We start from the raw sequence: 26,535 nt of genomic DNA on the forward strand, positions 1-26,535 counted from the left end.
AGGGCTGCCCTCCTGCAGTGTGTCCATGCTGGAGCTGATTGCTCAGTGAGCCTGCTCCCTGGGATCTGTCAGTGCGCTCCAACAGCAGGAGTGTAGGGCCAAAGAGCTGCAGGCATGGGGTGGTACATGGCACCCAAGCTGGGAAATGCAATCCCAGCTAGTACCAATTATAACTAGCAATGGTTACTGTGTTGCAATCAGCAAGGTGTACAGTGGGCTCCAGTCCACTGGGAAATCTTTGCTATTTTACAGAATGTTTCATACAACCCAGTGAGCTTAAGGATATGTTGAGGTCCCCAGGATGCCAAAGAATGATCCTTTTCTTTACTGTGGCTTATGAGTTTTATCCAGGTGTGTTTCGTGTCCCTGTTTTGCTCCATTTCCTAGCAAAGACTATCTACCAAAACAGCCTCATTCCTCACTAGTGGCATTTGAGGCAGAATTCAGAGGGCTGCCAGGGCACGCAGGACTGGCAGAGCAGCTGCAGGAGTGTGTGAACAGCTCAGCCTGGGGGTTCTTCTCTCCACCAGGGGAGGCAGGAAACCCTCCTGACCTGCAGTTTCAGGAGTGTTTGGCCAAACCTAAGCAGAATCCTTATGCTGGAATTTCCCCTAGCATTCCTCATTGCATTGCCGAAACAAATAACTGGAATTAAAAATAATAAAAAGCACCACATCTTAAAAAAAGTCATCATTGACCAAAGTTTCACTGTGGTTTGATTTATTGCTCTGCACGGGAATCAAATAGTTTTTGGTTTTTCGTTGGTTCTGATTCACTTATTCCAGTGAATTCCAATTAGAAGGAAATTAAGAGTTATTCTTTCTGTTGGATCAATTATTCAGAATAGATAATTTAAAAATTAGTTTAGTGGAAGCAACTCACTTCATTTTTGCTAAAACTGAAGAAGAAATTAGCCAAATTAGCTAAAATAGCTTTGAACTCCATATTGACTACAGTGTTTGTGCCAGAATAAAAACTCATGACATGTAAGAACGGTGTAAATGATTAATCATTTTAGTTCATGGATATCTACATTTTTATTTAATTACATCTATGCATAACATAAACTGTCTGAATCCTGGGAATCCAAGCCAGAGAAGCTGAGGAGTCTTCTTCTGTTTAACATCCACCATGTGTTGTTTTCTTGTAGGGTTAATTTGTAAAATGTAAACCACATACCATTTGTATGCAGTGTTCGGGGCTATTTATAGCAAGTCCTGACCATTTATAATTATCCAACATCTTTAACCATAATGTCTGTGTAGGACTAAGGCGTTGGTTATGGAACAGACAAAACAATACTACTTTTACAGTTGAACTTCAGTTTATTTTATGCCAAAGTTTTGGGAGTATTTTCTGCTCTGTGGAATGGGGAAGGGATATTCTCTACTTGGACAGCTCTTTGTCAAGGAGACCAAACTTATTCCCGAGGAGACCAAACTTATTCCCAAATAGGAATAAGCACAGGCTTCCATTTCCCCTCTGAGGATGCTCCCTGTGGAGCAGAGGCTGTAGGTACAAGTGCCTGTGGAGCAGATATGAGCCTTTCTTGGCTGTTCCATGGCTGCTCATGTTTTTTCTTTGTCTCTTGGCAGAACCCTGGAGGTTTTGGTGAGTTTGAATGAAGGCCAGTCTTTCATGTCCAGCTCATTAACCATCACTGCTTCGGAGTGTGTAAGTGAATGACTTCCAGAACTCCTTATAAAATCCCCGCACCCCGTTTCTCTTTGGGTTTTGCTATTGCAAGACCTCAGAGCAGAGAACCTCTGCTTCCACTTTCCTGTGCAAAGCTGTGTTTTTCAAGGTACTGGGAGGCTTCCCTGCCCTCAGAGACCTGCTCACTGTAGATACCATGTCCTAAGGGCCAGGCATGACGGTCACCTGGGGTCCCATTCCTTCATGGCACTTCCTGGAGTAGGACTGGAGGGAGCAGGTGGGCACAAGCTTGGCCCTTCAGAGTGTGGAGAGAGGTTACGGTCCTGCAGAGGTACTAACGCTCTGTAACTCTGGGACCTCACTAAGGAGTGTAGGCTCTTAGCTCTTGTTCGTCCAGGGAGACAGCCTGTCCAAGCAAAAGCCAGAGTATCCCACTTACACCTGGAAGTGAGGCAGTGTGAACATCCTGCTAAGTCAGATCACAGGTTGTAGAAGAGATAAAAACTGCTTCTGGGAGAAACGACACACTTGTGCAGTCAGTGACTTTTCTAACTTAATATGTATATTTTCTACTCTCACATTTTTGCTCTCCTTTAATTCCTTTTGTGTTACACAGGACAGCTGGAATTTGTGGAGGGAAACAACAAGCACACAGTGCTGAGCACGTGCTGTGCAAGTGAGCCTTTAAAGATGTCTTACCTCAAGTGTGACTTGAGAGCAGCTTTTCCATTGGGCATGGAGCACAGAGAGAATCTCTTTTGACCATCACCATGCATTGCTCCCAACAGGATTTCTTTGCTCACAGATCAGTAACTGAAAAGAGAAAAAATGAGAATTATTCTGTTCATTTAAAACCTCACCATTCGTGCAGCTGTAGAAATCAGAGATCCAGTGCAGCCCTGCTGTTTGAGGAGGGGAAGCCTAATTGAGCTGGGAGCTGAAGGAACACACAGAGCCCAGATCACAGTTCTCTGTTTCAGGGCCTCTGTCAGTTGGCAGCATGCCAGCTGTACACCCAAACAGGGTGGCTGAGGGCTGTGCAGCACAGGAGCTGCCGCAGCCCAGCTGCAGCCTGCCTGTACCTCAGCCCTTGCAGAGAACACAGCACATGGTGCCCCTGTAGGAGCTGCCAGGAGTGCACAGAGAGAGAACAGAAAAGCCCTGACGCAAAGCAGCTCAGAGTGAGGTGCTGGGCACAACCTTTCCACTGTGCTGCATAGCAGCTCTGCTGCTCTGTGCTCACAGCCTGCCCTGGCAGGAAGCAGAGAGGTACAGATGTGCACAGCAGCAGGAAGAGCTTCTCAGCAGCCTTTTTTGTCTCTTTCTGGTTTCTGCTCTTGGCCTGTGCTGCAGCAAAGGCAGCTCCACACAAGAACTGCTGTTTCCATAGTAGCAGATGGGCAACTCAAGAAATGGGTCACTGCTAGAACTACTCACTAATTCTGGGAGCTGAGCAGCTGATGGCTGATTGGGAGATGAGTTACAAATTACAGGCTCCCAATAAACACACGTTACTGCAGTGAAAACAAACAAAAATACACGGCATTAGGCACCCAGGCACCCATTGTACCTGTGTGCCTCACCGCACCGGGGATATAGCTCTGTTCCATGCCCATGTGCAGTGGAGCACCTCTGGGTCAGGACTGTTCACGCAGTATTCCAGTCTCAGTGATTCCTTGGGTGTCTTTTTTTTTCCCAGCTGAAGTCTGAATAACTTTTATTTTTCTAGGGATGCTGTTGCGTTTCTGCCATTGTTGTTCTAAAAGCCTAGAAGTGTAGGAATAAAGACACCCCCAGGAAGTGGGTTGGAGATGTGGGAGGTGGGCTGCTCAGTTCTGCAATACAAGTGTTGCTGGAAGCAGGAACACTCCTTCCTTCAGTTTCAGGTTCCCACAGCATAGCTGCAGGGACTCAGCACGCCACAGTCTGTGCAGGAGTGTGGGCAATCAGCATCAAAGCCTCACAGGTGTACTGTTTGTAGAGATGCCTTAAAATCCCCGCATGCTCCCCAGTCCGTGTGTGAGACCTGTGTCCTCATGGAGGAGAAGGGCACCTCTTATCCACAGGCTTAGGATGAGACTTTCCTGTGTGTGATGGCTCATTCTTTAGCAGGCAATGGACTCTCTCTTTTCCTCAAGCTGGGCCTCGTTCTGATCTCAGGGCTATCAATTTTATGAGTTTTACATCAGAAGGAACCCCTGACCTGAGCAGAACTAACGCTAGCTTTTGGGGTGAGCAGGTGAAGCAGCACTGACACTGTCCCTGCTGTCTCTGCAGTCCAGTGGTGTGGCAGCGCTTATTGCCGTCCTCGTGCTGTTGCTGCTGGTGGCACTCGGCCTGCTCTGGTGGTTCTGGCCCCTCTGCTGCAAAGTGGTGAGTACAGACTGTGGGGAACAGCCCCTGCACCCAGAGCCACGGGTAGGAAACACAGATCTTGCAGGAAATCGGATAAGTGATGGGGAGGCAGCTCTGGGGGAGCTTGTGACAGGCAGGAAAGGGCTGGGGAGAGCAGCTCCCGCACTGGGTCTCCACTGGGCATGGCCCTGCCTGTCTGAGTTGCACACACAGGAACCAGCACCAACACAGTGCTGTTACTGGGAATGGGGTGGCCTTAATGGTGTGCAGATGTTATCTTGAAATCAAGGACCACTTTAAAACTGCTCTCAGTAAAATTGGTATTTGTAGTCCATTACAGGCTCTCAGGTTGGAAATCCCTATTTTTTTTAATAATCCCTGCACACATCCATCTCTTTATCTAGAGTGCACTCTTTATCCACACCCCAGCAGCAGCAGTGTTGGTCACTTGACTCCTGCCATTCGTTTTTGGGGGAGCGGGGAAGTTTAGTATTCATCCAGCTCAAGGACACCGTGGAGGACTTGGGAAATGGAGATAGCTTCCCTGGTCTGGGTTCCTGTTCTTGTCAGGGGCTGGTGGAATGTGGGGCAGAGGGGAACTGGCCTTCTCAACTGACAGTGCTGCAGCCTTTGTGACCCAGGGGGTCCATCGGGTCCCTGGCTGTCCAAGGGCAGGAAATCTCAGCCTCCATCTGCACCCTCACAGTCTGGGGTTCCTGAGATGAGAACAAAAAGCCTCACTTGTTCTCCACAGCACAGGCCCAACAGAAATCCAGGGAGCTTCCTGTTAATCGTACATCCACTTTATTTTACATGGCGAGTCTCCCTGTGGAAAAGGAACATTGGAAATCAGTAAAAGAAGCAAGTTCCTGGTTTTCTTATTTTAAAAAAAAATCTTGATTCATAAACCAGCTTCATAAGTTAAAATGCCTACATGAAGCAGTGCAGTGGATTGGTCTGTATTATCAATTTCCAGCCTTATAAAACCATAGTTCTTCAAATGTGTTTGCCCTCTGTGTTTCCTCCCACCTCGTGTGGATACTATTTGTTACTTCAAAAGAAAAAGTAATCTTAGGCCTTTTTGGTAGGACACTCGTGAGTTGCAAGCCCAGATGCTGTTGCACTGAACCTACTGTGGAATACTGATCCTTCTGATTTTGCTGGCTGGTCCTCGTGCTGTGCCTCAGTTTCTGCCCTTCTCTCCTACACATGAGGCTTGGACATTCATCATGTGGAAGGGCCACTTGTGGCTTAGGAGTCCTGGACTTCAGGGCAGCATCCCTGAGGAGAGAGGCAGCATTAGGGCCAGGCAGGACATGCTCTTCCCTTCCTCTGGCTCTGCTTCCCTGGCAGAGCACAGCACCTGGTTTCCTGGAACAAAGAGCAGGAGCACAGGAATCAGATTCCGATGGAGAAGAGAGGTACAGGGTGTTGTGGGCAGATCAAGTGTCTGGAGCCAGGCAGGTGTGTTGCCCCTGCTTGCAGGCCCAGCTCCATCCTGGCTGGGGCTTGGTCTCACAACACTCTGTGGTGTGAGTCCCATGGACACTCAGAGGGTGGGGCAGGGGGACTCTTCTTCCTTTTCCTTCCTTGTCCCCCACTTTCAAGGGTTTCACTGTGACAGTTCTGTCACTCGTCCCTTGCTGTGGAACGTATGATTACAGTAAGCTGGCTGTAGGCTTTGTGCTGACATTTCCTAATGCCCACATCATGGAATAGCAGAGAAGTGTTAATGAGTGGATCAGAGGCACTGCTGCCTCAAGCACCAACTCCTTCTTATTTTTAATGATTTTTTAAAAAGAAATCAGCTCTTCTCCAAACCCAAACCTTCATTCTTTGAAACTCACTAAATGAGATGGAGCTTTGCCCAGAGAGGCTGATGATAAAACCAAACAAACTGAAAAAGCTGCCCATCTCTCCGTGAGGATGATGGCAGCATTATTCAGAGGCTTTGTCATTTAAGCAATCTGAATCCTGCTCAGGAAAAGTTAATTTGCAATAGTCTGGTCTTCCTCTGTGCAGTTCTGTGTGCAGCTCCATGCAGAGCTGCATGTGTGCCTTGGATTTCTCTTTTTCATAAACAGCTTTCTACTGACTTCACTTGGAATATCACACAATTGAAAAGAATCCTTGTGTGTGCACATGTGATTCGTGTGTGTGTGTGAGAGCCTGTGGAAGCATAAGGATGCAGGCATTGACATTCCAGTGCTGTCAGCAGGGTGAGGAGCTGCTACTCAAAGCAGATTATTTTCTCACACCACTGTCACTTTTAAAACAAGTTTCATTTTCTGAAGCCATTAGAAATAACAGCTAATTAATAGATTGCTTGGCTTTAAACTGAATTTCCCCTCAAATTTCAGGGAGTTCAGGAGATGGCACAGGATTAGATCCTCCACTTGAGGAGATGAGCAAAAACTGCCATTGACTATTGCCTCAGGAAGCCACAGTGAGCTCAAACAAGTCAGGTTTCCCTTGAGTGTCCAGGGTGGAAATTGTGATTCCTACATCTCCAATAGGCACAGGACCCACAGGAATTCCATCCCTCATCACAGAGAGGTTTGCTGGGCAAAGCAAGGGCAGTGCCCTTTCATATGGGTACCTACAAATCTACCTAGGAGGACCTTCTCCTGTACAGTCTGCAGGCCTGACAGAGAAAGAGACTGTTTTGAGATGATGGTTAGGGACAGGTGAAATGGAAATAAGGACAGAAAGGTGGCCCTTCCTTGAGTGAAAGTGCTGCTTTACTGTTTCCAGTCTCCTAATTGCTTTCAGCGAGAATAAAATATCTCCAGGCTTTGGGAAATCCTACTCAGCATCCAAGTATCTCTCAGGATCTGTCCCATGATCCCTCTGTGTTGTTGTTTCATGTAAAGTTAGGGTAACAATTCCAGCGTAGCTCTCAGGAATTTTCACTAATTAAATGATTACTTTATGTTAAGTATGCTGGAAACTCCTGATGGCTGGGGAGAAAAAGTGTTCAGAATGATTTAAAGAAAAGTAATGTCTGGCATAGTTTTGCAACATTCCAACAGCAAAGGGATGTCTAGTTGAAATCCACAGGTCACTTTCCAACCCACCCAAATCACTCTGAGCTTGACAAATGAGCCATTCTGTATGTTAGACCTGAAGGGCTGTGGAAAACTGGTATGAGGGGTGCCATAAGTTTTTTCTCCTATTGGTCAGAATTCCTTTATGCACTGCTGAAAGTCCATAGCCTGTTTAGGCAGTCAGTAGTAACTATCTGGGTCGCACTGAGAACTGAAATGTAAATCAAGATGGAAAATGCTATTGATTAAAAAAAAGGTTTCTTTCATGTATTATGCTGACCGTCTCTGCAGTGATATTGTTATAGGCAGTGTTTAATGGAAATACTAAAATTAAATAGCAGAGAGTGAATAAAATAAGGCATATTTCAATTAAGTTACTTAAAACCTGTATTAGATTGAGGTGTTTGTCAGCATGGACAGTTTTGGATAACTTTATGTAATATCATGGCATAGCAAGAACAGACTCCCTGATATTCATGGTGTGTTTTTTAATAATTTCCAGGCAATACCCAAACCCAAAACATGTCCCAGTGTCATGAAAGAATTTACTGTTAGCTTGCAAACCTGATTTTCTCGTGGAGGAACGGCTGTGCATTCAGTTTTCAGCTGAATCAGTGAAGAGGGTCCCTTTCCTGCCTCTCGCCTGCTGGGACTGTCAGTGCTGGGCATTCTCTGAGCTCTACAATGTGGGTGTGACAAAGGGAATGGGAAGAGACTGTAGAAGAGATTTAAATAGAGGTGTAAAAAATGCTCTCGGGAGTGGGCCTCACCCGGAGCAGTGTCAGAAGTGTGGGAGTGTGACTGCAGTGCAGGCACTGCACAGTCATGGAGCTGGGAGGTGGGAAATGAGAGGGCTGCGGAAGTGTTCGGGACATCCAGAGGTGAAGCCTGAGCTGCCAGAAGGCATTTCACACTTGTCACTGGGCCAGAGACTCCCCAGCAGCACAGCAGCAGTAGCGGCAGCTCAGCCCATGGGCTTCACACAGGCCTCGGACACTTTTTCTCCAGGATTGCTCAAGGACTCTGGGGGGTCTTGGCACTGGCTGTTCCTCACAGCGGCTGAGGCTCATCCGGCCAGGAAGTGCGGTGGCAGACACGTCTGCCTAGAGTGTCTGCAGGCCAGGGATGGCAGGTTCTGGCAGACGGATGGTGGTAATTTCCAGAAGGCCTTGCTGATGGATGCCCAGGGGAGGGGGCAGCGTAGGCTGCCAGCTCGCTGGCGTTCATGGGGGCTTGGGTGGAAACGGGTCACTCTTGCTGTGGTCTGTTGCCTATGGCTGCTGCCAGTGCAGGACCTTATTCTTTCCTATGTTTGGCTCTTTCAGGTCATCAAGGATCCCCCTCCACCTCCGCCAGCCCCAAAAGAGGTATGGTCTGATGGTGCTAATCTTACCACAGTGCTCACAGGGAACCATTCCTGTGTTTCCCTGCACACTGTGTGTCTGGCTCCTTGTCCGAGTGCTGCCAGACAAGGGACTGCCCTGGGGGGCACCTTCAGTGGAGAACAGAGTTGCCAAAGTCCAGATCTCTGTCTCAGCTCAGTGTGGCCTGATTTAAGCCCAGATCCACAGAAACACTTAGGGCCTTTATTTTATTCCAAGATAGCTTTGTTTTTCACATTCTGCACTGAAAGCAGATAGCCTAAATAGCTCTTGTCCAATATCTAAAGATTCATGTAAGCAGCATTTCCCCCCAGCTTTGTCATTCCAGACACTGAGGAGTTCCCCTTATAAGGGAATTCCTCTCCCTCTTACGAGCAGTAACGCAGTAACCCATTGGAGGCTCTGCTGTCCTCAGTGTTTGCACTGTTTTCACAACCAACAGGGTATGCTCCAGGAACTCCAGTGAAATACATGGAAAAGACATTCAGTGTGTGTGTGTGTAAGTGTCTTTTAGAAGTAAATACCATTTGAATGTACTTACAGGAAGAAGAACAGGAGCCCTTGCCTTCCAAGAAGTGGCCCACGGTGGACGCTTCCTACTATGGTGGTCGAGGAGTTGGGGGAATTAAAAGGATGGAGGTTGGTATGATCTGGAGGTGGCAGTTGCCTCACGCACAAGCTCTATGAGGCTGCAAGTGTGGAAACAAAGACTTGAAAGTGCACTGAAAATACAAGGCCATAATGTGTGCTTGTCTTCCCACTGGCATAAGCCTTGGAAAATTCGTTACCATATCGAACAATTCTGACCTTGCCTCTGAAAGAACAGCTTTCAGTAGTTCCATTTGACTGGGACTTTAAATAGCTGCCTCAAGACATGCTCTTTCCATCAAGCTAATGAGAAAGAGAGAGTGAGAGCCTTTTCTGCGTGTTTTGGAAGGAATTACAGTGAAACATAAGTCCCCCAAGTGTGGGCCAGCCAAATGCGCTGACAATGGTGACGCTGAGGAGAGGCTTGATCCCAGAGGGACTCACAGCGACAACAGAGCCTGTCTTTGAAGAGACATGATAGCATCATGTTAATTAAAACAGAATGAAGAATGTGCATCCTTATGGGCACATCCTTATGGCAGGTTTTGTAGTGAAGTCAGCCTATATGGAATGTGCAAAGCAGTTTGTAACTGCAGTCCAGGAAGCTGTCTCTGTCTGAAAAATCCACCTAGGCCATACTGAGGTGTCTTGATGAAACTTTAAAGGGATTGGCCTAATCAGCTTTGCTTGAGTACTTTTTAAATGCAGAAGCAGAACATGCAGGTTTGAAGCCATGTTGCTTAAATGCATTTTCTTCAGCAGTTCAGAATTGCTAATTTAGAAGAGCTTCAGATTTCACAAAAAGCAAACATTTTGTGCAGTGTTTTTTGAGGCAAAGTAGGAAATGCTTTCCAACATCAAGAATTACAAGCCTGGATTTGAGGAAACTATGATAGCCTCCAGGAGGGGCTCCCAAATCGGATCCTGCACAATGGAGCAGAAACCTCATGAACACAAGTGACACCAGGACCACAAAGAAAGACGTTCAGCCCATGGCAAAAATGCAAATGAGGGTAGAAACTGATGATTAGGTTAGAAAACCTTTTCATCTGTGGTAGGAATTTTGTGCAGGACTAAGGGCTAAAGATGTAAACCGACTGAAATTCCTGCCAGCGTAATCATGGGCTCTTGAAAAAAGCCCCCCTTCTGTGGGGCTGTGGCTCTGTCCATCCCTGGGACCCCAGAGCAAGGACACGTCTGGCTGGGCACCGATGGTCAGTGCCTCCAGGTTTGACTGGGGAGCTTCACCTCTGCCCTGCTGTATCTGGGTCTGGGGCTGGGAAGACAGGCTCAGGCTGTTGGGAGAGCAGGACAGGCCTCACAGCTCTCCCTGGCTCAGAAGAGCATGCTGCTCCTTTGGGGAGTTGGGGCAGAAGTGAAAGAAAACACACCCCAAAGGAGGTTGTTCCTTATCTGGCAGTAAAAGATGGTTTCTGTGCCATGGCCAGTGACAAACTTGCTGGCCCAGTCATGACATTTCTTCCATGTTTGCAGTCCATGTGGCAGTGGAGTCATCTGGTTTTTATTACTTCTCTGGCCTCTTCTCTTCTGCCATTCCTCTGGCAGTTTGATTCCTCTGGCAGCTTCCCTTTCTGGAAAAGAGAAGGGACTGAACCAGCACCCTTGCTCTTCCCACTCCTGTGCTGGGGCAGGTACCCATCCATTCCTGCCTTCCCCACTAGCTCCACCCCTCTGTGACAGTCCCAGATAGCTTGGGCAGGGCTGTTTGCTCTCCTAGCTTTGTCTTCTGGCATTGCTATAAAGTTTTGTGATACTTTTGTGATACACCTGTAACAGTTAATTCATTTTTATATTTGGGTGGTCAGACTCCATCACTTCTGGTTTCTTCTATGTGAAGTGACTTCTATCTGAAGGAGAAGGTAATTTTTTCAGTGAGAAATCCACCACCTAATGATTTCAACAGTGTTTAAAGTACATTTTAGTTGCCATATGACTACTAAACCCTGTAAAAGTGTAAACTACACAACCCCTGTAAAAGTACCACTGATCACATTGAAAGACACAGGTGTACAGGGGCCTCCTGGCAGGCCAGATCACAGCAAATGGCATGATTATGGCAAGTCTTGCTGAAATGATCCAGGCCACTTTTATTAAGGACTCTCAAACTCCCGCCATAGCTTTTAGCTGTTCCTTTTCAACTGAGAAGGGAACAGCCTTGTCCAGGCTTGTTTCTGTGTGCAGTACAGCAAACACCCCTGCTCAGATTGCTGCATGGTGCTTTCAGTTACACGGTAAAATGGAATTCCTGTAGCAAGGTGAATCATTCCTCTTAGCGGGAAGGTTTTTCCATGTATTTCATCTCCAGAGCACAGTGAGTATAGCCTGCATGGAAGTGGGAATATATCTGTCTCTCTGATAGTGATAACCCAGGTTTCCTTCTCTATATATTATATACACTTGGAGCAGTCATTAACATACACATTACTACATAGCCTACATGCATGTTCTACATGCACTTCGGCAGGTTAGACTGCTTCATCTACACTTCTTCAGTGTGTATCTTCCTGAAGGACAACATGGAAACCTGAGCAGGTTCAAGGAGCTTCTGCTCAAACTTGCCCAAGCATCACATTAAATCTGCACTGGGGTTCTCGAAAACTCTCTGGGCTAGGAGACCTGGGTTCAGAAATCTTGGCTTTTATGGCTGCCTGATTAAGGTCTGGTATTTTAGGATAAATAAGAAGTGGAAATTATATTTTTATATCATTACTTAGAGAAGATTTCACAGATACCCTGCCTCCTGTACAGCCCATGTAAAGCAAGATAGGATTTTCTTTCACTACTGAGACTTATTTACAGACATTTACTTAAGACTGTTGTTATCGTAATGAAGAGGTAGTGTTCTCCTCAGCACCTCCTCTCTTGTTTATCCAGCTCCTCTTCCAGATTTATCCTCTGTTATTTGCAGTAGTTTCCCTGCCCTGAGGTGCAGTCACACCTGAACTCTGCCTTTCCTCAGGTGCGCTGGGGTGACAAAGGCTCCACAGAAGAAGGGGCCAGGCTGGAAAAAGCAAAGAATGCTGTGGTGAAACTCCCGGAAGAACCTGAAGAACCTTTTCACCCTAAACCACCTAAACGAAAGCCTACCTCACCAGCCATACAGCAGAAGTGGTACACGCCAATCAAGGTATCTGTTTGGTCTTTTGGTACAATTTATTACTAAGGGCTGGATTCTTTGTGCCTTATGCAGGCTGAGCTCTGTGTTACTTTCCAAGTGTTCCCATTCAAGTGTAATGTGCTATTCTTGAAGGGAACACCTACTCAGCAGGAATGGCAGGAGCAGTTTGTAGCCCTAAATGCAGTACTTGATCATTACTACCACATTCTGTTTGCCTCCCCTTAAAATGGGACATATTGTACAGTGATAGCATTAAAATCTATGGGGGCTTTGTTGGCTCAGTAGAGCTAATTAAACCCAAAACTGCACAGTTTGTAGCTGCTACACTAACTTTTAAACACACATTGTCATGACAAACCAAGAAAAGCAAAAATTATATAAAACAATGTAATGCAAGAAGTCTGACAAAAAGCAAATTGTTCTATCTGGCTCATAAGAATGGTGCTCTGAGTCACCTGCAAACATGGTGCACTGCTTACAAGTGGAGGGCAGGTCTGTAAATACCTTGCCTTTTGGGTGTTAAGAGCAGAAAAAAAACAGGTGTAGCTGGGACTTTGGATACTTTGGATGTCTTCCCAAGTGCCTGCGAGTCCTTTCTGACCCCCAGAAATCCCTGAGGCCATGATGTCCAGACACACAGGCAAGGTCTGGAACCATCTATGCAGAGTGGGATGCTCCCAACCAGCTCTGCGACCCAGGCAGGTGAGTGCCTTCCCTGGCACTCCAGGTGGGCAGGAGCAGCACCACAGTGGTTGCAGGGGATGCGGGCCAGGCTTAGCTCTGCTTGCCTGGCTCCAGGGAAGTGGTGCTCCGTTGTGGCACTCTAGGTCCCTGGGATGCCCCCAGGCAACCCCCACGCGGGTGGGGTGTGCTGCTGCCCCCTGACTGAGCCCGCTGTGTCCCCACAGGGCCGGCTGGATGCGCTGTGGGCGCTGCTGCGGCGCCAGTACGACAGAGTCTCACTGATGCGGCCTCAGCAAGGAGACCAGGTGGGTGTGCAGCGCGCAGCCGGCGAGGGGTTAGGCCACAGCCAGCCTGGCAGCTCTGGTGTGGGGGGCAGAGAGCCACTGGAATGGCATGGCAGGAAGGGTGACACACCAGGCAATCTGTGCGGCAAAAGGGGCATAGCACTGGCCCGGAGACATGGTGCCAACACGGGGCTCCCAGAGGCAGAGGGAGGAGTGCTGGATGTGGTGTGTGCTCTGGTGGAGAACAGGAACACAGCCTCGTGCAGGGTAATCTCTGTCACAGGCACACAAATTGGTCTCTGACCCAGCTGTTTGTAAGAGCAGAGGCTGGCAAAAAAGTTGAGAAAATATATTTCTCAGACAATCCTTTCTCCTGGAATATCTGTGGCCACTGAAAAATGGGCCTCTCCCCCAAACGCTGCTCTGATGAGGACACAGAGCTGCTGTTTGCACCTCCGACAATGAAACCAGATCAAGTATTTCTGATTGCTGCTCCTCAGGAAAGTATCACTTTGAAAGTCAGCATTTACCTCCTGGGCCCACTCATATTCCTGTCTGTGGCACTTGGGAAGAGCCACAGGAACAAATGCTTTCCTTTAAATAGGATAGCAGCAGGTCACAGTCTCACATACTACAGAGTGCTGCTGTGCAGGAACACTGTCTATGCACCATACGACATGAGGCCCACATAAAAGGATGTGAGAACTTACATGTGGTAGAATGGGAGGTAATGGGAATTCTGATTATTTTCCTGGGATGAAGTTTGGTGCTGTTCAAAAGGACGAAGAGATGAGACTAAGGTAAGACAGGTATTGGAAGCAGCAGAGTGGCCAAGTGCCATGCTGCAGGTGGAGAGCACAGCTGGATACAGCTGTTAGCACTGTTACCTTGGCAGGTTAGTCACTGTTTGCATGAATGATGCATGTGACATGGAGCAGCAATAACAACAGCAAATGTACACACAAAATACATGGCACAATACAGTTTAACAGCTAAATTCAGTGTAAACAGAAACATAGGAGTGGTGCCTTAAAAGGCTAAAAAAGTGTCACTCAGGCCCAGTTTTGGCAATTTCTGCCCGTAAAGGAGTTACTGTAAGGACTGCCCTCGGGGCAGGCTTTGCTGAGCCACTGGGCAGTCAGATACCTGCCTTCTCTGGGACTTACAGAAGCAACACTGGCCAGCACCTTGGCTTGTGAAAACAGAGCGGTGGCTCAAGGGAAAAGGAGTGATACTTGTGCCTAAAGGAATGGTAGGTCAGATGTGACCTGTGTCACTGCAGAGTGCCATTTCTGTCTGCGCAGTGTTTGCTGTCTTGGGGAAAAAATGGTGTCTTTTTCCTTGTTCCTAACACACTGGGTCGAGATCCCATGGTGGGCCGGCCCCTGGTGTGTGTCAGCGCACTCGTGTGCAGGGGAGAGACACACACACACACACACACACACAAACACACAGAGCTGTGGAGTTGTTCTGTTTCATCATCTTTCTGTTACTGTTTAAGAACTCATCAGTTCCTTTCGTAGACATTCCAAGAATTCACTGCTGAATTTGAGTCCTTGATTAGGCAATTGAAATTTAGGCATGAAATATCAAAGGAGAGCAAGCTGTTTGTGCATCCCCGTGCTGTCCTGGCTGTGCCGTGTGGCAGGTGGTGCGAGGGCCATACTGGGAGGCTGCCAGTGTGGCTCAAGCCCCGGGAGCCGCAGCTGCCAGAGGCGGGCAGCAGCCAGGTGTGGGCACACCAAGCAGGCTGTAGGCACAGCTGTGTGGCGGCCGCAGGAGCACAGGGCAGGCCGGGGCACATGGGGCCTGGGGGCTGCAACACTAAAGGTAGCATGGCTTGGACACAGCTGCTCCCCAGCTCGCCTCAGGCACAAATCCAGAGATCCAACACGGGCTGTGCTGGGGGCTGAGGACACGCAGCCACTTCAGAGACAGCTGCACGCCACGGCAGCTGCGCTGGGCTCCCAGTGAGGGACAAGGACAGCAGGTATGGATTGAGGGCCCCACAAACAGCCTCCATTAAGCCACAAGCGCTTTTGAAGGGCTCCCATCAAACAGAGCAAGTCCGCAGCAGGAGATTTCGGCTGCAGAGCCATGTGGTGTTTTCTGTGCTAACAAGGTAATTTATAAATGATGCATTACCCTGTGTCTGTGCTCCTAGCTAGACTTACTTCCTTTTCTTTATTAAAGGGCCCAAGAAGACTGAGCCACAGTAGTCTGGGCTACTCTGATGAACCAGTTCAGTGTCCGAGGGTCTGTACTGAACTTCTTTTCCCAGGAATCTGGGTCTTCCCAGGAACACAGCCTGGCACAGGGGCACAGTGCCAGCCTCAGGGGCCTGGATTTTCCTCTAAATCCTTGTGTTTGTTTTCCAAGTCATAGTTTAGCAGCAAGAGGTGATCAGTGGTTTGGATTCTTTGTCTGAGCTTGCTGTAATGTTATGGTGGCTGAGACTCTGATCCTGTGTGCATTTATGCACACAAACGTCTTTAAGTCCACAAATAGCATGGCATTTGTCATGAAGATATTGCCCTATCAGGATGGAAATAGGAGTCAGTGGTAAAGGAAAACAAAGACTGTACTTCGTTCTAGAAGAATCAGAAGAGAGGAGAACTATAGAATGCTTCCAGCTTGTACTTCCATGTACAAACCAGCCTTTTAAAAAGAAAAACACTTGTTTTTGATTTTAAGCCTGTTAGTATTTACCTGCTTTAAAGGTCTTTTCTAATAATGGCTGCAGAGTTAACACAAACATCTGTTTAAAATGTTACTTTTGAGCAGTTCTGCATAATACGAAAGTAACGCATTCTGCATGTGCAAGATGTGGAAAGCAGTGCTCCCTCCAAAAGGAAACTCCTGGTCACTGGAGTCACGGCCTAGTCCTGTAACCTGAGCTGCTTACAGGAGGCTCTGGCTGGCTGCCTGGCAGGTGCCCATCCTGACTAGAGTGGCTCTCCTGCCAGTTGGATTTTCTGTCAGTCAGTGGAAGCGGGAGGGATCATCTTGCTGAAGAGAGGATGTTGTGCTGGTGTCAGGAGAAACAGGGATATTTTCCCAACTATGTAGGCAGCAGTTCTTGGCACTGCCTCCCTTGGTGCAGATGAATCTGCTGCTCTCTTAAAGGAGCCTTTGGGACTCATCCCTCAGTGAGATTTTTTAGGAATCAGAGAGCAGGAAGAAACCAACCTGCCTGTCAGTTCCAAGGCCATGTGGCATGGGATGACAGCCATGGGGAAAGGAATGCCGGTGCTGGGGGCAGCATGGATGTACCATAGCTGTCCCACAGCTTCCCTGCCAGCTCATGAGCAGTGCAGCCCCCCAAGCCAAGCCAAAGGAAACCTTTCCTTGGGCAGGGCAGGGGCTGGTAATCACCAACTGTTCCACTACGCGGGATTCCCAAGCAACAAACAATTTGTTTTCCTCCTTCTCACAACACCTTTCTCATGGAGTGAGTGCAGTAGTGATGCACCAGGCCTGTTCCCCTGCCCAGATTATTCTTCCCCTGTGAGCTGGTGGCGCAGGGCAGCTGTCCGAGCGGCTGGCCGGGATTCAGGAATGGCCGCTGAGCTAATCTCAAGGCTTTGCAGATGAAGGAGGCAGCAGATAACAGGATTAAAGTTTCCCGACCCAGGGTTTTAACAGCCCGAGAAGCGGGCGGAGGGGGAGACAGAATGACTTCTGTCATTAATCTTAATTGATTGCCAAGAGGTTTTTAATCTGGCTTATTAATTAGGAAGGTCCTTAACACACTGTCTACATATCAACATCAGATGCTCTTTTGGGACTTTGGGGACATATGGCCTATCTATATTTACATTCACACAATTTACGCATACATACATCGCTGTATGGGAGCTGCTCGCATGGGTAACGCACACGGAGCGCCGAGGAAGCGTTTGCATTCACACACTCTTCAGCAAAAGGGGATGGAAATGAAAAAACAGCTTGCACAAAGGTTACATTCCCACACGTTGAACTCACATACCTCTGTTTATATTGATATGCATATTAATCCAGATCAATTTTATGTGCCATTTATGTAGATTAGTGTTCAGATGGCATTCTTGGTTTGGCAGATTTGAGAGGTCCCAGTGTTCTTCCACAGTGACATTACACATTTTAAAAAGTCTGGGTTGTGGTTCCACTGCCATTTTGGAGGAGATCAGCACAAATAACAGTCAGGTGATCCTGCAAATCAGTGACCAGAGCCAGAGAGGCTCTGAGATGGGAGGTGGTGACAGAATGAGGTGAACAGAACTACACTGGTTTCCCTGTCACTTCACTGGGCTCTGCTCCTCTAACCAACAGCACAGGCATGTGAAAATACCTTGGAAAAGCTGTTTTTAGAAAATGAGTTTCTGTCTCACCTCACAGGTGTGGCGTCACCTGCTGTAGCTGTGGCAGCCTAAGCTTGTTCACTCACCCACGGTGAACTGTTACAAACCTGTGGTAAACTGCAGCTACTGGAGTTCAGAGGATGCTCAGATGTGCCCACCCAGGCCCTGCCCGACCTGGGGCTCTAAAGCCTGCAAGCAGTTGCACGTCCAAACCAAGACAACGTGTTAATCCTTTCATGCACAACATTATCCAAAAGAAGGCAGGGGGAGGGAGCTGTTTTCCCCCTACAGCTCTTCAAAAATTGGAAAGAACTACAGCACACTTGCTGCTGGATGTGACTGCTGCATAGGAGAGGCAGACAGTGGGGAGAGAGAGAAAAAAAGAGATCCAAAATTATATTTATTGCCTCTGATCTTATTACTGTAGTCCCATAATTCAAAATTACTTTTGTTCTGGAATCAGTTTTTGCATGTTTAAGTCCATTCTCAATTACAGATCCATAAAGAGTTGACAAAACCCCCATAACACTTCAGTTGTTTGCATTTTAAACTGGCCAGGTGTTCCCCAGCCAGAACATTTCCTGACCATTGACTGTGAGCTGGCTGCATCACAGCCTCCTGCAATTTAAACACAGGCTCCAAGGAAGTTAATGCAATTTGCAGCAATGGTTACTGATGCTGCTCCCTGTCACAGAGGGTTTGTGGGTGCACATGGGTCTGTCCCCTCCCAATCACTCTGAAAAGAATTCTGTAACTTCTAGCAACTAGTGGGCAGATGCTACATGAGATCAACCACTGCAGTTTAGGTGGGCTTAGCTCCTTCCAGGCTCCAAGCATGCTGGAAAGGTGACCAAGGAAGAGGAGTAGTGTCCCTGGCCTGCAGCCTCAGGATGGGTGACACACCTGTCTGTGAACACAACCTTGGGGATGGGCTGACAGCCTTCCTGGAACAGTGCTTCCATGCTGCAGCTTCGTGGGTGCTCTGGGGCTCAGTACTGCTCCTTCCTAGGTAATGGGTTTTTTTCAGACACAATTCTGTCTGCAGTTTTCTCCCACAGCATTGCCCTGTCTTTATTACTTAGTCCAGAAGGCCACAGCTGGCAGTGTAAAAGAGCTGGATCCAATGAAAAAGGAGTAGATTTTCTTGGAGTTCATTATCAGCTTTTTCCAGTGAAACAACAGAAATTCTTTACTAGTGTGAAATAGAAGTTTCCTTTCTGGATGCAAACTGTGCCTGTCAGAGCAGAGGGGAAGTGAAGGTGCAAAAGGAGCTTGTAGCATGTTTTGTATCGTTCTGTACCCAAGTAGATGGATGATATTTTATTTTTCATTATAGTAAAACACAGAACCTGCTAAAATCTGGAAAGGCTGTAAAATGATGGGCAGAATAAGCATATTATGATCCAGAAGAAAATTGAATATTTAGAGTTGAACATTCAGAGCAGAGCCCAAGGGCTCTGAGGATATCACTCCATTCTGGGAAGGATGTTGCCAGCCCAGCCGAGCACCCTGAATTAGGGAATTCCCCCAGAAACTCTTGAGCAGTGCAACTGGGACCCCTGTGCTCACCCAGGATGGACAGAGGATGTCTGAAGGCACCCTCTCTTCCCAGGGCTGCTTCCTGCCTCCCAGGACTGCCTTGCTGCCCTGTTTCTGGCTCTGTTTGCCCCCTTGGGGAGCTGTGGGTGCCTGTCTTGAACCTGGAGTATCTTTCACAGCCCAACCACAGGCCATTTGCTGTCATGCCTTTATTAAAACAACAGCTCTAGACAAAGGCTCCCCAGTGAAGTGGCCAGGGGCGGCCAGTGGCAGTGATGGGAATGCCCCTCCCAGCCCACCTGCTCCCACACTGGAACAGCCATCGGTCCCCTCTGGTGACATTGCCATGCCCCCAGCAGGTGGTTATAGGTCATCAGGGCCAATCAGCTCCATGATTATGGTGGCTCAGTAAGGCTTTTCCCACTGATAGCAAAATTTAAAACAAAAAGGAAAGGTGTTTGAAGGATTAGGAAAATACAATGGATATAACTTTTCCATTGTACCTAGGAATCTGTGCATTAGAACTGTGGGAATTCTCTGAGAGAACTCTTCCTCTTTCCTTAAATTTTTCCTATGCTGATTGTAATTAGGGCCCTTTCCTTCTGAGCCAGCCGCATGCCCAGCTGGCAGTCTGTGAACGCTCCAAGGCACTTCTCAGGGTATGTTTGATGTCAGTTTGTCCTGGTTTATAAACCCATAAATGGTCTCCTTAGAAAAAGGAGAGTAATATTAGGTTTTGGCTCAAAGAAGTCAGGAGTAACACAGTGTGTTGTGTACCCCCCGCAGCAGGGGGGAAGTGCCTTCCCACTGTGCCATGGCCATACACCCCTAAATGCAGTATATCCTCTTGGCAGAGTAGCAGGGCTCTCCTGAGGGTCATGCGGAACCGAGGCACATGTGCAGAGGTGATGTGAGCCCCAGGTAATGAAACAAACCCATAGCCAGAAGGGGGAAGGAGAGATGCCCCTGGTGAGCTTTGAGTACCAGCTGAGAGCAGAGGGTTGCTGATCCAGGTAAAGGGGTTCACACTGCATTTCTAGGGGATAAAAATGGGAGAGTTAAACTAAAAACAGTGACAAGGGCATTTGGTGCCAAAGAAGAGCAACATAAAACAGGTTTTCTCCCATCAATACATTCTTATTTGTTTTGGAGCTTAAGGTGCAGAGATTTCACCTCGTACGCAGACAAAAGCCAAGCCAAGTGAGATCTTACACGAGTCTAGGATGAGCTACACAAACCCACCTGCATTTATCAAGGACCGCACTGCTCAGGTAGAAAGTTGTGGCACAGAGGCTTTGTTCTTGAGATGGCTCTGAAGAACAGTTCTATGAATAACTGCCTCACCTACTGTGTTGAGGCTGAGCCACGTGTCCTATGTCACGTGGCATCACCTGTCAGCCAGGAGAAACTGAAACTACTGATCCCCTGGTTTGTCCAGTGCATGCCCAGGGACAGCGTTTGCTGTGCTTTTGTCAAAGGCTGCTGTCACTGGAGATGGTCTGGAAAGGCCAGTTTGGTGCTAATGAGATGGCTGGGAGGAGGGAACTCTGCAACAGTGGTGGGAAATGGTGCTCTGGGCTTGCTGCCACTCTGGGATTAGGGTCTGCCTCCCACCTGTGACTCCTGGTCTGACCACTCAGAGCCCTCAAAACCTGCAGCTCGACAGCTTCCCAAGCATCCTCCCACTAGGGACCCTGTTCCTGCAGAATCCACGTGTGTGGGAGCAGCAGGAGATGTCCCTGTTTGGGAGATGACAGAGCACATGCACGAGGGTGACCTGACCAGCTCACACCTGCAGTACTGCCATGCTGCCTGGTGCGAGAGGAAGGGTTGGGCTTCCCATGCTACCAGGGCTACACGTTTGTCTGTTTCCATGGTGTAAGTTTGGGCACACACACCCCAGCTTCCTGAGACTGATATTTTCAGATGTGCTACTCAGATCTATTTTAAGGGTTCTTCCCGCTGCAAGTCTGTGATGAGCATTAGAGCTTTAAAGCGCTGCTTTGGGAAGCTATTATCAGTAGGTATTAATTATTGAACACTACACCTTCTGGAAAAGTTGTTTCATCACTGGAAAGTGACCTTGCTAGAAGAGGCAGAGGGAAAGAGAGGCGTATGGTGCCTCCTGAGAGCAAGTGGAGTGATGCATGGCAAGAGAAGACACTAAAGATTTATTGTCTGTGGCAAAAGAAACACAGATCTCTGCTTGTGCAGTAAATGTTTTTGACATCATACACCATAAAGAGTGATTGGATGCTGTAGTTAAAAAGTGTTTCACTGAAGGGAAATAATAGATATTTTCACAGTGCTGTGTCTATTAAGTGTCTAACTGTGTGGCTGTGCAGCTAAGCTGGCCCTGAGAACTCCAGTGTCGGAGTTCAGGCAGTTCTGAGTTAAAAGGCAGCTGGATAATCCTGAGAGAGGACACTGAGAATTTATCTGTCTTGGAAGAAGATCCCTTTTGACCTTGGCTGGTACAGGTTCTTATTGCCTGACAGCACACCACTGGACAAGTTCAACATCAGCACTGTTTGGACGCCTCGCATGGAGATTTCATTTATTAGACTGGCCCTGGCCTTTTCCCTGGAATTTCTCTTTTTTCCCAGCTGTTAGTGCAGCAGTGTGCTTGTCTCCCAGTGATACTGGGAGTTGGAGTTCTCCCTTTGCTCCAATGGTTTAAAAACCCCAAGAGAAACAGGCATTCAATTTAAAATAAAAGCTGGAGAGAAGCCAGCACTCAGGCTCACCTCTCACCCTGTGGCTGCCTCTGCCAGGCTGGAGAGCAAGGTGTGTCCAGAGAGCTCCTCGATAAATCATCATTAAGTCCACGTGCAAATACAGCAGCCAGGCCCAGGCGCACAATTAGGCAGCTAATTATGTTGAAAATGCAATTGCACACTTTGCTACAATGGCCCCGTGGCTTTGGGCGCCAACCAGGGCCCATCCTGGCCCAGTGAGGCACTGGGATGACACCTCTGGAAAGTGTCCTGTGAGGGGCAAAGGTGTTCACGGCACTCAGACGGGAGTCTGCCTGGGTGCAGCATGGGTGTGTGACCCTCATCCAGCTGGGAAGGAGAGGGGACAGGCCAGAGCACAGGTGTGTTATTTCTGGCTCTTTTTGCTGCAGTTTCTTTTTCTTCCTTTTAACAAAGCAAAGAGGGAATACCCAGCCAAGTGGGATTCGTGATTCAGATGACAGTGTATGAGTGTATGACTGACTGAAAATGCAGCAAGGCTGATTCCAAAGGAACACAGAGTTTAAAATAATGCTGTCACTGTTCAGGGACAGCATTTTCCTTATGAAAATGTCTGATCTGGGAGTGTTGTCAATGCCATGGTCCTAGGGGGGCCAGACGGTTCAGCCACTGCTCCCACTGGCAGGGCCCACCTGAGAGTAGCAGTGAGTGACCTGGGAGCTGAGGCCGGGCAGTGGGGGAACTGCTTCAGCCTCATCTGTTCCCTGCACAGATGAGGTGCCACCACTGGCTTCAGTTCTGTTTACCTGTGCTGAAAGTTTTCAACCTGGACTTGAATGCTTAGCAACCGAGGGAGGAGCCCAGTTCCCAGTCAAGAAAAATGAAGTGCACTTGTTCTGTGCCTGTTCAATGTCCTTATGATGCATTTTCTTTATTCTTAGTCTTGTAAAACCAGCAGTCACTTCTCCCTTGATAACGTGCTGGTAATTACTTGGAAGGAATGTCAAGGAATTCCTCATTTGGAATTGAAAACTTATACTAGAAGTCTGAGAATAAGACTTGTTGGAGAGAATTTACTAGCCAAGGAGTAAAGATACAGTCCTACATTATAAAATCATAGAACTGCTAAAATTACTGCAGTTTTTAGTTTTAAAATGCATGTAATTTGTACAGTCTGAGGTGCTGCTCAAAGGAACTTTGTCTGTGTCAGGGGATTCTCATTGGGTTTATTGTGTGAACACAGTAAAACCAGGATTTCTGTATGGATTCAGGAGGAGAGGCTGCCTGGGCCTCATTTCTGTCCATTTTCACCCCACCTGCCATGGTCAGTCTAGCAGCTGAGAGGTGCTTGTGTTTCATCTTTGTGCTCACCACCACTACTTAATCCTAAGGAAAGCCATCATTTTGCTTGAAAGAATGCAGTGTTTCACATTTTTTGCGGTTTCTCACCTATGATTCCAAAGAACGGGTCCATGTCCCAAAATCCCACCAAAAAATCCAGCACCAGAATTGGGAATTGTATGTGTATTTGGGAAAGCCAGTTTCACTGCACTTTGATCTAGTGTAGGTGCAAACACAGGGTTATAACCTGGGTTAGAGGCACACCTGCACTTGTAAGCTCTTGCATCCCTGTCTCCTCAGGATTCCCCATCATTACTATCTCTGTGACAGAGAAGGAACAGGCACTATATTTTCTGATTGTTACTACCAAGTCTGCAGTGATTTATTCCTACAGGCTCTAACTGAATTAAAATCTTAATTAAGCTTATGCCACTTTTTTCTTCATTTTAATTAGGAACAGCCAAATCACTTGTCAGGGGGAAGGAGAAAGAAAAAGATAAAGAGCAGCAACACTTTGTTCTGTTCTGTAGTTGTGTTAATGAAGCTGTGGTGAGAATGTCCTCCCAAAGAGGTACCACAGGACTGGATAGGTAACACAGCATAGCCAATGTGGTGGTACAGGAAACCTCAGTCTTCCACAGAAATACTTTCCTTGAGTGTTTCCTGGTGTCATTTCACACCTAACTTCTACAGTTCTCACTTTGATAAGACACCAGGAAATGACCCATTACAGCGGTGAATTTTTGGTGCAGTCACAATGAAAACCCTCTGAGATCATCAAGTCTGGCCGCTTCCCCAGCACTGCCAAGGCCACCACTGACCCCCATCCCCAGGGATGCACAGGCCTTGGAACACTCCATGGAGAAGCATCACTTGTCTGTCCTGCTCATGTTCCACCTACAGCAAACCGTACACAGATCATACAGGCTGTGCCTTGAGCAAATTAGAAGTTTGCACTAAGCTCTCCTAACTTACCAAATGCTGTCATCAATGAACTGTAAATCCCTCACTTTTAGCAGCAAAGGGATTTTTGTGTGCTCCTCTTTCTGTGTTACCTGTTCCTTTCTCCCCAGCCAGCCCCTCCAAAGGCTGCAGCTTTGCACAAGCACAGGCTTGGCTCTTTGTGGGGAGACCCTGGCTGAGTTCATGTGCTCCTCTACAGGGTGGAAGATGTTTTTTCCACACACTGCCCCACAGGGCCCGTGGCAGGGAAGTGGCCATTCCACCAGTTCCCCATCTGCAGGGGCATGCACTTCCACCAGCAAAGCTGGTGTGGCAGGACAGGGGGCCCAGGCTTTCCTAGGACTTCTTGGAGCAGGAACCCTCCCAGAGGGACCTGGAGGCTCTCAGTGCTCCTGTGAATCTCCTGCTCAACATTTGCATGTTGACATTTTCTACTTAAGAGGCCTTTTGGCATCTCTGGCATTAATTTATAATGCTGTGGTAGTGAGGCTGTGGCACTGCAGGAACAGCCTTTACTTTAGAAAGACTTTGCTCTGGAATCTGACTGGATTCAGTGACCACATTCCAGCTGCTCCTGCTGGGATTTGGTTTGTTGGATTTTGAAATTTTTTTCTGATTTTTTTGGCTAGATTTTACAAGTGTATTTCCTAATTGTATTTCCCAGTATCTTTACATTTCACACATTCTAATAGAGTGTTACAGGACACTGCTGGATTTTGTGCACCTTCCTGTGTGAACTGAGGCCCAGGATCAGTCCAGAAAAAAAAGGGCTTGAATTTGTGTACTTGTTCGGCAGATGTAACTCACAGACTCTGAAACCTCCTCTGGTTCATGCAAAGGTATAATTAGAACCAGGGGGTTTTACAAAAGCAAAGTGGGCTCAAAAGGGCCATTTATGTCAGTAAGGCCTTGCTCGGGCAAAGGACAGACCAGCTGGATTGAATTTTATTACAGCTGGTACAAGGCCCCTTACAACATGCATGGGTCATTTAAAAATTTTAGAAATCATTTAACTTCAATCAGCCTTTCACTAACTGCAGTTAAATGCATGTAAGCCATTTGAGGACAGTTCACAAAGCTATTTTTACTCATTTAACTACACCTGTTTGAAAATACAATTTGAAATATGCAACTAATTACTATAATTGAACCTGTGTTTCATTTTTGCCAGAGAATTTTTATTTAGAAGTTTCTAATTTGCCAGTGCAGGCTTTGGTTCTGTTGTGCTTTCAACTCCAAAGAGCTGACATGCTCATCAGTGAAAGGATGTAGAAAAGGCACCAATGAACCCGTACTGCAATTAAATTCAGGCTTCAGTCCATGTGTGGCTGCAGCTTTGGAAGGTAATTGTGCACACCTCATTGCTTTTTAGTTATGAATGCTGCTGTGGTCATTTACCAGGTAATTCCAGAGACAAGGTCTAAATTATCAGTGATTTCATGAAGTTTAAAATATCTATACCTAGCGAGAGGATGCCAGGGCACTGGCTCCTGCCTCCCAGACTGTGAGTCCAAAAGTCCTGGAGAAGCCCCAAAGCTGGGGGGGAGCAGGGCGCTGGGCAGCCCACAGCTCAGTTCTGTGTACAACAAACACGGCGTTGCCATGGCAACCACGCTTAATTAGGTTTTGTAACAGCAGTGACAAACCCTGCCACTTTTCCCAAATTCATCACTTCTCATGGCATTCCTACACCTTACTTCCAGTTAACCATTCCCAGACATTTCCCAGCTCTCACACAGGGATTTTTGTGGGGGCTATTCCTTTCCTTCATCCAGTCTAATCTGATCCCTCAGGCAGATCAGTGGGATAATTCAAATTTTTGTCAAACCCCTTGGAACTCTAGTGTCCTCCTCCTGGTGGCATTCCCAAGCATCTCCTCAGGCAGAAGGCAGGAAGCAGCTCCGAGCAAGGCTCCTGGTGACACTGGGGGTGTCGTGTTGTGCCCACACACCTGCCAGCTGGGTCAGGGCCCTCTGCAGTGCGCATAGCTCTTTTGGAGAGATCTGACTGTGCCCTTCCTCATGGCCCAGTGCAGCCAGGGCTCAGGCTGGGCTCTGGGAGCCACCCCCGAGCACGCTGTCCCTGGCAGTGCCATCCCCCAGCCCCCGCCAGTCTCCCAGGCCAGGCAGAAATGAAACAGTGGGGAGTGTGTTTCTCGGTGTTTCAGCGCTGCTGGGTGATGCCCATCCTGGCCTAGTCCTGTGCTGTGCCCAGGTGTGTGCCCCCCCAAGCCAAGCCATCTGCACTTCCACACCCAGGAGCAAATCTGGGTCAGGCCAGACAGGACGGGAGGGTGCTGAGCAGGGGCCTACGCACCCGGCACATGCTGCTCAATTTCCTTTTGCATCAGTGCAGCTTTTCAGGAGAGGCTGGTTCAAGTGTTACCCAAGTACTCGAGGCCAATTCCTGAATTAAGTGGAGGAGCTTCCTTCCCTATTTCCAAAGCTGACAACTCCATCACCACCTCAACCAGGCTGTGTACAGCTCTAAGCTCTGGCCAGCCTTATCCATACTTTGGTGG

The 26,535-nt window shown here is 47.8% G+C and overlaps 1 protein-coding gene across 2 annotated transcripts in view; it reads left to right on the forward strand.

Annotated features, from left to right (window-relative positions):
* The window catches only part of ANTXR2 (ANTXR cell adhesion molecule 2), an 80,276-nt gene that overhangs the window by 40,977 nt on the left and 12,764 nt on the right, over positions 1-26,535 (forward strand). For both annotated transcript variants that reach the window (XM_066186712.1, XM_066186713.1), the window contains exons 11-16: positions 1,596-1,674; positions 3,934-4,029; positions 8,384-8,425; positions 8,984-9,079; positions 12,009-12,176; positions 13,076-13,156. In XM_066186712.1, coding sequence (XP_066042809.1) covers positions 1,596-1,674; positions 3,934-4,029; positions 8,384-8,425; positions 8,984-9,079; positions 12,009-12,176; positions 13,076-13,156 — 562 coding nt within the window. The remainder of the gene's footprint in view (positions 1-1,595; positions 1,675-3,933; positions 4,030-8,383; positions 8,426-8,983; positions 9,080-12,008; positions 12,177-13,075; positions 13,157-26,535) is intronic.

Source organism: Chamaea fasciata, unplaced genomic scaffold (assembly GCF_029207755.1).
Source record: "Chamaea fasciata isolate MVZ Bird 193981 ecotype frontalis unplaced genomic scaffold, bChaFas1.0.hap1 SCAF_6, whole genome shotgun sequence".
Classification (NCBI taxonomy): Eukaryota; Metazoa; Chordata; class Aves; order Passeriformes; family Sylviidae; genus Chamaea; species Chamaea fasciata.